This window comes from Colletotrichum tamarilloi, assembly GCF_030869305.1.
Source record: "Colletotrichum tamarilloi strain Tom-12 chromosome Unknown Scaffold_36.1, whole genome shotgun sequence".
NCBI lineage: Eukaryota > Fungi > Ascomycota > Sordariomycetes > Glomerellales > Glomerellaceae > Colletotrichum > Colletotrichum tamarilloi.
The window spans coordinates 184,426-197,232 of record NW_026849419.1 but is presented as its reverse complement, the minus strand read 5'-3'; the positions used below and the strand labels follow the sequence as shown (position 1 = coordinate 197,232).

General features: G+C 54.3%; 5 protein-coding genes across 5 annotated transcripts; 3 read left to right on the top strand and 2 right to left on the bottom strand.

Moving 5' to 3' along the window:
* Window positions 1–1,273: 1,273 nt before the first annotated feature.
* On the top strand, window positions 1,274–2,809 carry CTAM01_09318 (tyrosinase central domain-containing protein; the record flags this gene model as incomplete). Its single annotated transcript, XM_060525337.1, has 6 exons — window positions 1,274–1,497; window positions 1,557–1,719; window positions 1,780–1,855; window positions 1,916–2,392; window positions 2,455–2,570; window positions 2,654–2,809. 6 exons carry the CDS (start codon window positions 1,274–1,276, stop codon window positions 2,807–2,809), a joined length of 1,212 nt encoding a protein of 403 aa, XP_060380042.1.
* Window positions 2,810–3,916: 1,107 nt separating this feature from the next.
* Window positions 3,917–6,240, top strand: CTAM01_09317 (carboxylesterase; the record flags this gene model as incomplete). Its single annotated transcript, XM_060525336.1, has 4 exons — window positions 3,917–4,150; window positions 4,210–4,459; window positions 4,533–4,642; window positions 4,699–6,240. The coding sequence occupies 4 exons, from the start codon at window positions 3,917–3,919 to the stop codon at window positions 6,238–6,240; spliced, it is 2,136 nt and encodes a 711-aa protein (XP_060380041.1).
* A 126-nt stretch (window positions 6,241–6,366) lies between these two features.
* On the bottom strand, window positions 6,367–7,883 carry CTAM01_09316 (aminotransferase class I and II; the record flags this gene model as incomplete). Its single annotated transcript, XM_060525335.1, has 2 exons — window positions 6,367–6,896; window positions 6,956–7,883. The coding sequence occupies 2 exons, from the start codon at window positions 7,881–7,883 to the stop codon at window positions 6,367–6,369; spliced, it is 1,458 nt and encodes a 485-aa protein (XP_060380040.1).
* A 728-nt stretch (window positions 7,884–8,611) lies between these two features.
* On the top strand, window positions 8,612–11,259 carry CTAM01_09315 (onanonoxo-7-onima-8-eninoihtemlysoneda; the record flags this gene model as incomplete). Its single annotated transcript, XM_060525334.1, has 4 exons — window positions 8,612–8,799; window positions 8,933–9,029; window positions 9,084–10,408; window positions 10,470–11,259. The coding sequence occupies 4 exons, from the start codon at window positions 8,612–8,614 to the stop codon at window positions 11,257–11,259; spliced, it is 2,400 nt and encodes a 799-aa protein (XP_060380039.1).
* Window positions 11,260–11,740: 481 nt separating this feature from the next.
* Window positions 11,741–12,682, bottom strand: CTAM01_09314 (uncharacterized protein; the record flags this gene model as incomplete). The annotated part of the gene is made up of 3 exons (XM_060525333.1): window positions 11,741–12,209; window positions 12,289–12,445; window positions 12,502–12,682. The coding sequence occupies 3 exons, from the start codon at window positions 12,680–12,682 to the stop codon at window positions 11,741–11,743; spliced, it is 807 nt and encodes a 268-aa protein (XP_060380038.1).
* Window positions 12,683–12,807: the final 125 nt, after the last annotated feature.

Sequence of the window (12,807 nt, the reverse complement as noted above, 5' to 3'; positions counted from 1 at the left end):
AGGAAGGTTACATATAGTGACCAAGCAATAATTAGCCGCTTGGGTCGTGCGGGTGTCAGCTAAACTGCACGTGGCTCACAGGATCGCACGCAAGGTTCGAGATGCTTAGAGAACGATCAGTAGGCTAGATGTAAAGTGTATCGTCACCACGAAGTTGTAAAGAGTATGATCGTCATCATGGTGCATTTTGGTAAGCTTTGTTCCTCACTTGGAAAGATGCCCTGCGCAGCTAGACCACACACTTTCGGAGGAATTTCAGCATATTTATTGCTTCATCTGAATCATTTCAACAACTGCCGAGGCCGGATCCGCCCAAGCTTGATGGATTTGTTGAAATCTGACTCGCCAGAGCTCCACCCGCCATGGTGGACGGACACCGATACCAACAACAACCATGAACGAGAACAGCGCATTTCTTGATTCAAATAAAACGGGAGCCGTACAGATTCTAGTACCTACTATGTAAGTGGTGCCCGTGGTGATCAAGATCCACGTGCCCGGAGCCGATTATCTGTTTGTGGAGAGAGCATCGTCCACCATGGTCACGTAGCCCAGTTTTGTCATTGCTGACACGACGCCACAGAGGAAGGGATGTTGTCGACTCTTTAGTCTTCTCGCACCCAGTGCGTGGGCCGAAATGTGGCAATGCTAAATTTAACTTTAATGTTGATAGCCGATATAGATTAAAGGTCCCATCTCTATTCCAACCCCGATTGGCCACGCCAACATCTTGGCTCTAGAGCTGCCCCGTTTGGAACAACGGCGCTCTGGAAGCCTGTAAAGGCGGGTGTCATGCAACGTGGGTGCGTGGTTCGGACCAACTTTTTTGATGGATATTCGTTCCTGTTTGAGAAGTAAGAACCTAGCGAATAGTTCACCCGATCCCATTGCATCCCATCTACTTGGAACTGCAGAAGCTTGGTAAGGGTGTATTCTATGGATCTTGTTGCCGGCCTCGACCAATATGCTACACACGATAGCCTCCCTCAAAGATGGATAAACGGCCCTAACCGAGAACAACAATCCTTGAGAATATCGGCTCCGATGGGCAATCTAGAAAAGGGATACCTACTCTCTCCGAGTCTCCACGGCAGCCTGCCGCCTTTAAATATTCTCCTTCTGCCCTACATGTTCAGTAAACATATAATCTATGATGGCCGGCTTCAAGTTCCGCGGAAGGATCTGGTTTCTCAGAAAAGCTTAAGGATTGTGGTCTCGAACGCTGTTCATCCGGTTAAAGTTGCTATTACAGTAACATCCAGTAACAGACGTCATGGCCGTCCTTAAGCACTGCGTCTGGCTCCTCTTTGCCGCCGGCAACGCTGCCCTTACCTCTGCCAAGACCACAACCCACAACTTTACGCAGACGGCGATCGACAACGGCGATGCCCTTACCCAGCTCTCAGCGCAGGCTCTCGAGGCCTCAAAGGCGCTGAACCAGCGGATGGGTATCAACTCGACCTGCACGCCCGACAAGCTGCGCGTACGGAAAGAATGGTGAGTTATGTACGATGACCCCGTTCTTCGATCACAGCGTGCTGATATTGGGTCTTCAGGAGAACAATTCCTGCCGAAGAGCGCAAGGCGTACGTCGCTGCGGTCAAGTGCCTTCAGTCATCCCCTAATCTGTTGAACGCCACGGAGCTTCCGTCTGCAAAGTCATTATACGACGACTTTGTTCTGACCCATCTCAACCAGACTGGAATGATTCACATTACGGTATGTCAAGACGGGTACTACTCGGAAATTCAATGGGACTGACTGAGTGGGACTATCCAGGCGAACTTCCTCCTTTGGCACAGATATTTCACATGGACATACGAGGAAAACCTCCGCAACGTTTGCGGCTACACCGGTTAGCACTTCTCGATTCATCCACAGGATTAAAACTCCAATCTAATTGCCCGCGTAACAGGAACCTTCCCCTACTGGGAATGGGGTTTCGACGTTGAAGACCCAGCTAAGTCGCCCGTCTTCGACGGCTCGGAGACCTCCATGGGAAGCAACGGCGCAGCCATCGAGCACGAGGGCATGCACCTCCTCCAGAGCTTCACCAACACCACCATCATCCTCGAGCCCGGCTCGGGCGGCGGCTGCGTCGAGACCGGACCCTTCTCCGATATGGTTGTCCACGTCGGGCCCCGGCTGCTGTGGCAGTACGGCACCACGACGCCGCTGACCGTCGATAAGCCGACCGATGACCACCCTCGCTGCCTGAAGCGTGACCTCAACAAGCACATTGCTGCCCGATACTCTTCGCTGCGGAATACCACCGAGTTGATCCTCGGTAACGACAACATTGAGTGGTTCCAGGCGGTTATGCAGGGTGATGACAGGTATACGCCCGGCAGCGAGGTCGGCATTCACGGAGGAGGCCACTACACGATAGGAGGTAAATTTTTGAAAGACTTTTGTGCACATCTTGGCTTCGACGGCAACTGACTTTGCGTATAGGCGACCCCGGCGCGGATCCCTTCATTTCTCCCGGCGAGCCCGCCTTCTTCCTGCACCACGCCCAAATCGACCGCGTCTACTGGATTTGGCAGATGCTTGACTTTGCCAACAGACAGGTATGTCGGAACCCCCATGAAAGAAGCTTTGAAGTCTTACTTGCATCCTAATTGAGGAAATACTAACAATTGCTTTTCTGAAGGATATCTTTGGCACCAGGACATTGCAAAACAACCCGCCGAGCGCGAACGCCACTTTGGATGATCTCATTGACATTACTCCCATTGGCGGATCGGCCAAGCTCAGAGACCTGATGAACACGGTCGGAGGATCTCCGTTCTGCTATGTCTACGAGTAAAAAGCGAGTTCGCTTTATGAACAATTACCTCCCAAACAACTTACATCTCTATATCATCTTCTATTGTACATAATTTAGCTGTAAATAGCACCCCTGTACAACTATCTGGTCACGTTGAATATACAGACTACAGTCTTGTTACACCAAGTGTCATTGATACTGCCATGCTAATAGATTGGACGGTTCACGCCGAACGGCCGGTTGGTGCCGAAAGATCGGAATGGCACACCCAACGGATAGCGACTACGACCTCGGCCGTCGCAATTGCAACCTAGGTATGTGGATAGAAGATTGCGGTGTCATGGATTCATGTATAACTTACTAGGCAGTCGGCAAGGCAAATGATACGACGTTTCCTAAAGCGGTCTAGGAGAACATGCAGAGTCAAGAGTGGCTGTCATGATGAGAGAAAAGCATCTCGTCTTATTCGATCCCACTGAAACCGTCTGCCAAGGAGCGTTCATCTTATGAATCTCGTCATCCTAAAGAGTATGCATCTGAGCAGCATGGATGATGCAATGGCGTGAAAAGGGGAAACAGGGTATTGTTGCGACGAAAAACTCTAAACGTGCGGATGATACCCCGGCCGCGGAGGATGACCGCGGCAGTTTAAAGGGTGCTGTTAGACTTGCCATGGTAAAGAGGGGTGCTCTCTTCTGCCCTCGGCTACGGAGAATGAGAACCCTGCCTGGGGATCATATGTCCATCTTGAAATATTTCCTCCGAATAGAGTTCGTCGTTCTGGAACACGACATTCGCGACAAGTCCGCTTCAAAGACCCGATTCTGAAACCCCCGCACCCAAACTCCAAACCTGCGGACAGTCCGGAGAAGCTTTCAAAAGCCCTCGAAGCTGGCAAGCCGGGTGCAGAGGATGGCCCTCGAGTCAACAAAATACTCCGGTCTGGTTTCGGTTTCGGGGCTGTCAGTCTGGTCTGGTCTAATTCAAGCTCAGTCCCAATGACCCTATAACAGATGACAAGACCGCTCAGTCTCTTTCTTCGGATGATGGTCGAATTCTCTCCTTGGCTGTGATTAGTTATTGGTGATGATTGTGTTTAGTCTGTTCCTATTATCATTTTAATCTAAGTCTGTCACTTCTGTAATAATGCCTTCCCTAACCAAATCCCTCGTTTCTCTTCTTTCGGCCGCAATCATCGGCCAGGTCCAGGCGGTTGACCCGCTTGTAGACCTTGGCTACACCAAACTCCAAGGAGTCGCCGAGCAGGGCGGTGCGACTCGCTGGCTGGGCGTCCGGTTTGCTGCGCCGCCTGTGGGTCAGCTCCGGTTCGCGGCACCGGTTGATCCCCCGAACACGACTGATGTTGTCGATGCTTCGAATGTAAAGACGTTTTTCCAAGGTGTGGGATAGTGGCTTTGATTTGCTAACGATCCTGCCAGTTCCGCCCGATATGTCTAGCCCGAAGTGCCTCCGACTTCACCATGAAGCCGAACAAGCGCTTCACGACGGACGAAGACTGTCTCTATGTCAACATCTTTGCGCCATCGAACGCGACACCGGAGTCCAAGTTGCCAGTCATGTACTTCATCCAAGGCGGCGGGTTTCAGTCTCTTTCCAACGCCAACTTCAACGGCAGCGATCTGGCCAGGTTCGGGAACATGCTAGTCGTTCAGGTGAACTACAGAGTTGGTATGTGATTGAACAATGATACATGTCGCACCGCATCATGAAGTCGCAGAGAAGGGGCTAATATTCACTGCAGGGCCCTATGGTTTCTTGCAGAGCAAGGAGGTGGAGGCTGGCGCGAGTATGAACAACGGCCTCAAGGACCAAATCCAAGGGCTGAAATGGCTGAAGCAACATGCCGCTGCTGTGAGCTTTCTTCCAACCTTCTCTCCTACCACCCCTTTGCTGACTGACCTCTCAAGTTCGGAGGAAATCCCGATCAGATGGTAGCTGTAGGTGACTCTGCTGGCGCAACCTCAGTAGCCATGCTTCTCGCGGCCTTTGGTGACAACGACCCGGGTCTGATCAAGGGAGCCATTATGGAATCCGTCTCCGTCGCTACCGTCCGCACCCTCGAGCAAGGCCAGGAACAGTACAACTGCCTAACCAACGCCACCGGCTGCAACAAGCAAGCTGACTCCCTCGCCTGTCTCCGCGGCCTCAACGCGACGGCCCTGCAGACGGAGGACTGCCAGTTCAACCCCAACCTCGATGGCGACCTCGTCAAGGCGCCGACGCTGCAACGCTTCGCCGAGGGGAAATATCTCAAGGTCCCCACCATCGCGGGAACCTGCACCGACGAGGGGACCAAGAACGTGCCCCAAAAGACCGACACCGTCGAGGAGGCCTTCAAGAACATGAACAACCAGGCCACGCAGTCCCTTAGCAACGCCTCCCTCGCCCTCCTCAAGGAAACCTATCTCGACAAGCCGCAGCCGGTCTTTCCCAACTCAGGGAAACTCTGGCGCCAGCTCGCGACCGCCCACGGCGACTACAGGGCGCACTGTATCACGAAAATCTTCCAAGACGCCATGGCTCGCGACGGCGTGACGACCTTCAACTACCGCTACGGGCCTCTCGACGACGAGCAGGAGGCCCAGGGCTTCGGCGCCTACCACACCGTCGAGCTCAACGGCGTCTTTGGTCCCAACAACACGGACGGCGCCCCGCCAAAGAGCTACTCGACTACCAATGCGCCCATCGTGCCACTGACGCAGGCCTACTGGGCCAGCTTCGTCCGCAGCCTCGACCCCAACGCCGCGAAGATCCAGGCGGGTATGCCGGTGTGGGCGGCGTGGACCGTCGACGGGAAGCAGAGGCTGCTGTTCCAGAATAATACGGGAACGATGGAGGGCATGCCCGCCGCGCAGCAGGATAACTGCGCCATGTTGGCGCCCATGATTCCCTTCATCGAGACGCCTGCATCGGATGCGCAGAAGGCGTCTGTGAATTTGCAAAAGGTGTCGGGAGCTACGGCGCCGCCGGCTGGGCAGCCTGCCGAGGCTCCAGCTGCTGGTAGTGGTGCCGGTATGAACATGGGCGAGTCCATGTCTGGCAAGCAGATGGAGATGGAGTCAGAGCATGGGAACAAACGCAATGGCACTAAGCACGGCGGAGGAGAGGGCGGCGGCAAAGGTGGTGGTAAGGACAAAGGCAAAGGGAAGGGCATGGGACATAAGAACGGTACGAGCCCTGATGCCCCGAAGCATGGTGGAGGAGAAGGAGGTGGCAAGGGCGGCGGTAAGGGCGGGGGTAAGGGACGCAAGAACGAGACAATGCCAACGCCCGGAGGAGGCGGGGGTAAGGGAGGAGGCAGAGGAGGTATGGGAGGCAGAAACGGGACCAACTCTACTCCTCCTAGTGCACCTCCTCGGGTTGGTTCTGCTTCCAGCATGGGGTACGGAATCACTGGAGTGCTGTCAGCTACGGTGGTGGTATGTCTCGGGCAGTTCCTTTTGGCTTAAGCTTGCAGAAGCAAAGTCGAGATATGTCCGTCCTTGGAGAGAAAATTATCAATGTTACAGTTTCCAATGCCCAGAGCTGTGCTTTTGACTCGACACTGATATCTATGCTTGACCCTCAAATGTATTCTAAAGCCGCGACTTTGGCGGTCCAGGTTGTCCTATCAGGGCATTGTCAAAGAATTGCCCTTGATGCGTCGGTTGAGCAACCAGCCAACCCTCAATGGCAGACACCAAACCTTCCACCTCATCGACAGAGTTTCCGGCATGGAGGCATATCCTCACACGCTCGCTTCCCACCGGGACAGTAGGCGCAACAATCGGCCTCAGCATGAATCCCCGCCTCTGGCAGTGCTGTGCCAGGCCCCGAGGATCCGATGTGAAGAGCGGTATGATGGGCGATCTCGGCTTCCCAGGTGCCAGGTGCATCAGGTTTCTATCAGGCCGGTGACGTTCCAGCATCATTAGCAAAAGTTCGTTTGTCTGGCTGATGAGGGACCAGAGATGGCGAAGGAGTGGTTCAGAGTGCCCGTTTGCGATGAAGTCGTACGCCGTCTTGATACTTGCCAGAGACGTGAAGGGCATGGCGGTGGTGTAGATGAGACTCCGGGCGTAGTTGATGAGGTATGACCGAGTGATGTGGGAGCATAAGATGATTGCTGTTTCAGAGTAAGCTTCAAGCAGAGGAAGAACCCGGGCTGTAAGATATTGAACATACCCCCTGAGCAACTCATCGCCTTGCCGAACGTGTGTACTCGAGCCCACACCCGATCCTCAAGACCAAGCTGACAAACGAGCCCTCGCCCTCTTGATCCAAGAAGCCCCGTCGAATGCGCCTCGTCAACAATAATCAGGCCGTTGCCGCGGGGAAGCAGCCGTTCAACACACTCAACCACTTTCTTGAGCGGCGCCACGTCCCCATCCATGCTGTAAATCCCCTCAACAGCAATAAATACGCGTTTCCGTCCCTCGCGTACCAGACGGCCTTCCTCGCCATCGGTTAACCTAGACAAAACCTCGCTCAAGCTCTGTGGCCACTGCTGCTGGGCTTCGGCGGGATCTACCGTGTTGTGCGCAAAAGCAATCTTCTTCTCCGCTCGGCTCAGCTTCATGCCATCGTGGACACTGGCATGGATGAGCTCGTCATAGACGATGATGTCGCCCGGTTGAGGGGCGCAGCTGAAGAGCCCGACATTGGCGTCAAAGCCCGAGTTGAAGAGCAGGCCGGCCGGGCCGCGGTGGAAGGCGGCAATGTCTCTCTCGAGGGATTCTGCAAGAGACACGTTGCCGTCTAGTAAGCGTGAACCACCGGAGCCCAGGAGAGATGCCCCGTGAGTTTGGCCTTTGCCATTGCCATTGCCGTTGCCATTGCCGTTGCCATTGAGCTTAGTAGTGGCACTGCCATCCCCAGCATTAATCGTCCGGGATGGGGACGGTGACTGTGACGTGGACGGCTCGAGGTGGGCCTTGATCCGGGACAGGTACCGAGCCTGGACTTCGGGGCGGGTCGACAGAGAGAGGTAGGCGTTGGATGAAAAGTCGGCGCTGCCGGCCGGAACGAGGGTCAGCCGCCGGAGCTGGCTCTTTGACTCCCGGCGGGCCAGGAGCGCCGCATAGACCTTGTCCAGACGGGCGCTCGCCGGCATAGTTGAGATGAGCTGTGGTTGTCGGATACTTCCCGAGAGACTTTCCAATGAGAGTTGTTGGATGTATCTACGGAGTAATAGTTGAAGGAGGGAACCACATCAAACCTCGGCACTGGGACTGTGGAGTATGGAGCTGTCTGCGGTCCGGCGTACAGCGTAGAGAAACAAACGACTTCTCAACGAGTGAATTTCAAACCCCTGGCCCTGGCCCTGAAGATCTCTCTCAAAGTCCCGCATAGCCGAAAAGCGACGCGAGATGCAAGATCCATGCAAGGACGAACCCGCCCCTGGCCGCGCGCCGAGCCACCGATGGCACCGTTGAGTAAAGCTCAAAAAACCCGCCGTTGAAAATAAAAAAAAGGATAACACTAACACCAACAGAAGCTCAACAACTTTGGCCTTTGATAGCCGCTTGGCCCCAGTTTCTCGGCACAACAAATCCCGCAGCGCTAGAACAGGTACGGTAGTATTATGGATACTTTACCCCGCCTGTTCTAACTTCCGTGTCCTCTTCGGTCATTCTTACAGCTCTCTTGTAAACCTGGGGTGTTAGTAATAGGCATTGTGACTCGTTTGGGTCTCTATTTGGGAATTCGAAGTGCATGCTCTGACATCAAGTGAGCAAACAGCCAGTTACGTTTCCAAAGAAACCAACCAATTGCTCTTTTGTCTTCGCTCTTGAGGTTTTCATTCCACATGGGAGCTTGAACGAGCTCCAAAAGACCTCAATGGCACCCGTCGGCGCTCTGCTCTGGCGTTCGCTCAGGACATACCAGATCTATGGCGCCAACACCGATGTCGGCAAGACGGTCTTCGCCTCGGCCCTTTGCAACGCGGCCCGCAACTTCTGGCCGCAGGACAAGACGGCTTTCTTGAAACCCGTTTCTACGGGTCCGGCCACCGAAGCCGACGATAGGTGTACGCTGCAGTCAACTCCACTATCGTTATGATCTCTTACTCATAAGCTAACACAAGAGAAAACAGAAACACAAACTCCTTCGGATTTAATTCCGCTCTTTGGCCTTGCTAATCCTGCTTCCCTTCCCCAGTCATATCTCAAGGTTTGCACCTGGCATCGCGAGGAAAACGCTGTTTCAGTTTGAGATTCCAGCAAGTCCCCATCTGGCCGCTGCAGCCTCGGACCAGGTAAGCTATCAATCTTCTCATTCTTTGTCACCATACTAATCAATTCACTGAAAGCCGACCCCGTCAGACAATGAAGTACTAAAAGGTATCTACAATTACTCATCCAGCCGAGCGGTCGATGGGCCGGGCTGGCTCTTTATCGAAACCGCCGGTGGTGTCCACTCCCCGGCTCCATCCGGCACCCCGCAGGCCGACCTCTACGCCCCGCTCCGAGCTCCGGTCATCTTCATCGGCGACGCCAAACTCGGCGGTATCTCCCAAACCATTTCGGCCTTTGAGTCCCTCAAGCTTCGAGGCTATGATGTCGAAAGCATTTTACTCTTCCGAGATGGGTACTACCAGAACGACACCTACTTGGCCGACTACTTCCGCCGCGGACACGGCATCCCCGTCACCGCTGTAGAACAGCCGCCCACTCGTGCCAAAGATGAGCAGGCGGACGCAGCAGCAATGTCTCGTTACTACACCGAATTGTCGTCTAGCACAGCCATCAAAGACACCTTGGACCACTTACACGCCCGCCACCTCGCCCGCATCGCCCGTCTGGAAACCATGTCTCGCGACGCGCATGATATCATTTGGTACCCCTTCACACAACACAAGGGCCTGACACCGGACAAGATCACGGCAATTGACTCGGCCCACGGTGACAACTTTCAAACCCTCGTCCCCCAGAGCCAACAACAACCCGGTGACCAAGCCCTTCTGCAGCCATCCTTTGACGGATCCTCATCCTGGTGGACGCAGGGTCTAGGCCACGCCAACCCGAAACTCACCCTCGCAGCCTCCTACGCCGCCGGCCGCTACGGACACGTAATGTTCGCTTCCGCCGTCCACGAGCCAGCCTTGGCCCTTGCCCAGACGCTGCTTCAGGGCCTGCGGAATCCCCGCCTCTCCCGCGTCTTCTACTCGGACAACGGCAGCACGGGCATGGAAGTCGCCGTCAAGATGGGCCTCCGCGCCGCGCGGGTGCGTTACGGCTGGAAAGCCAGCGACAAGCTCGAGATCCTGGGCCTCAGGGGTAGCTACCACGGCGACACCATGGGCGCGATGGACTCTACGGAGCCGTCTGTGTTCAACGAGAAGGTGGAGTGGTATGACGGCAAAGGGTTCTGGTTCGAGTACCCTTCCGTGATGTGCAAGGACGGCAAGTGGCAGGTCCGGGTTCCCGGTGTCCTAAAGGAGGAGCTGGGTGCTGGGCAGGAGTTTGAGAGCTTATCTGCGGTGTTTGATGTCGACGGTAGGGAGAGGGCGGGACAGGCGCAGGTGTACGAGGAGTACATCGTTAGCGTCTTGCGTCGTCTCCAGGACCAGGGGCGCAAATTTGGTGCTTTGGTTATGGAGCCCGTTATTCTTGGAGCGGGAGGCATGATTATGGCGTGAGTACAGACAACGCTTTGTGTGACCAAGCATTTCTTGCTAACTAATTTCCAAACGCAGCGATCCTCTTTTCCAAAGCACTCTCGTCAAGGTCGTCCGACAGCACCCCGAGCTCTTCGGAACGGCAACGCAGTCTCCTTCAGCGGCAGACGAGAACACCTGGACCGGCCTCCCAGTAGTCTTTGACGAAGTTTTCACAGGTCTCACCCGTCTGGGCCGCTTCTCCGCCGCGTCATTCCTCGGCGTCGACCCAGACGTCGTCTGCAACGCCAAGCTGCTCACGGGCGGCCTGGTGCCCCTTTGCACCACATCAGCTTCCGACAGCATCTTCCGAGCCTTTGAGAGCGACGAGAAGAGCGACGCGTTGCTCCATGGTCACAGCTATACCGCGCATGCGGTTGGATGTCAAGTTGCCCTCGAATCGCTGCGAGAGCTCCAGAGAATTGACCGCGACGGGGAGTGGAACTGGGCCAAGACGAACGGGTGGGGAGCTTCAGCGACGGCAGGCGCTACCCAGGTAGACTCTGGCAGCTCTGCTGAGGCCTGGTCTGTCTGGTCACAGTCTTTTGTTGACTGGGTTTCGAAGCAGGCTGATCGGGTAGATGGTGTATGGGCCCTGGGTTCTGTTCTTGCTATTCATTTACAGGATAGTGAGGGTGCTGGGTACTCGAGCAATGCGGCCGCGAACCTTCAAAGTGCCCTGCTTCAAGGGGAGCATGGCGCCGAGGGTGGAAGATGGAACGTCCATAGCAGAGTTCTTGGAAATGTACTCTATGTGATGACGAGTCAGACGACGAAGCAGGAGGATATCGAGAGGTTGGAGAGTTTGTTGCGAAGGTCCCTTGTCTGAATACAGAGATGTACTATGAATGAGGTAGATGTGTAACTTACAACACTAAAAGTGTGGCAACAGCCCTGGGACCATCTGAAGCAGCTTGTTTCTTGATCTAGTGACTTGGTATTACAGGCGCAGGCACCTCATGTCTGCTTCCATTATGTCCTCCTTGATACGAAGTATCTAGAGAGGTATAATCTTGTCTTTGCAATACCTCCCTAGAGCTTGTATGCGATGGTGTCCCACCAGGATGCACCAGTTGCCCCATCCCCGAGTATTTAGACGCCGTCATTGGCGGACTTAGTGTACTTCTCCCTTTCCACGGTCCACAAGTACAGCATCTAGGTCTATTGTTAGAGAATTATGGACCACCGCTGTATCTACGAAGGTTGTTTGAGAAAAGGCACTTACATAACACTAACGATGAAGAGGAGACCGACACATCCGCAGCCGACGCTTACACCTACCCGCTGCTCATTTGTAAGATCTTGGGCTGTCAGTGCAAATTTTCATACGAGGCACGCTGGTAGAAAGTAGTATTACCTTGCATTATGCCGCTTCCGGGTGGCGGCGCTGGCGGCTTGTCCGATGTAGACGGGGTTGCTTCTGGAGGTGGGCTGTATGACGGAGGAGATGTTTCGGTTGTAAAATCAGTGGTCGGAGGACTATCTGGAGATGTACCTGAAGTCTTGGTGGGTGGGAAAATAGTAGTGATCAGCGAAGAGAGTGTCGACGGAGCGCCGGTTGGCCGTGAGGTATGGCTGACAGCAGAGGAAGTGAAAGACGCAGTAAAGGACGCCTCCGTCGAAGGCAATAGACTAGAGGTTGTCCGTGAGGTTCCCTGAGTGCGTGTTGATGTCCGTGTGGGGTCTAGTTGCGCCGTCGTCGGTGATGTGGCACAAGAGAAGGCCGTCTGCTTGCCTCCAGGCCAGGTGAGTGTTGCGCAGAAACTGTCTGTTCCCGTGCTATAGAGATCATATTAGAAGAGCTCTGTGCATCACATTGGCGTTTACATATTCATAAGAAGTGGATGTAGCAACTTACCATATCAAAGTACCTGAGTTCGCTGGTGTGGGCTTCTGCGGCCCAGGAAAGCATGTAGTGTAGATTGAACAGCTCTGGCCTTTCTCATCGCAGCATCCGATGAAGCCGTCCTTGTCGGTCCTGCAAGAGCCGTTGTTTGGGCATGCGAGTGGCTTGTCTGAATGAAAGTCAGCAGCGTGACCCCAAACATCCAATTGTATAATATCTACTTACTCGCAACATAGCCGCAGATGTTCGGGTCTCGTAATTGCCTGCCGAGAATAGCCCCGGATTGAATCGCGGTAGCAGTCATTGTCATATTTGCCTTGTTGATATTTACTGTCACAAGACGAGGTACCTGAGCAGCACAGGCGAACCAGGCGAAGAAGAGGCCAGTCAAGAAAAGAATGATCATCGTGAAATCGAGAGGGGAGTATAGAAGTGTGTGTAAAGTTCATCTGCTTTGGAAATCCTGAAGTGCATCTGCAAAGCAACCGCGTAGTCGAGAATTTGAACTCTGCCCGTGGGCATTTAAAGAGT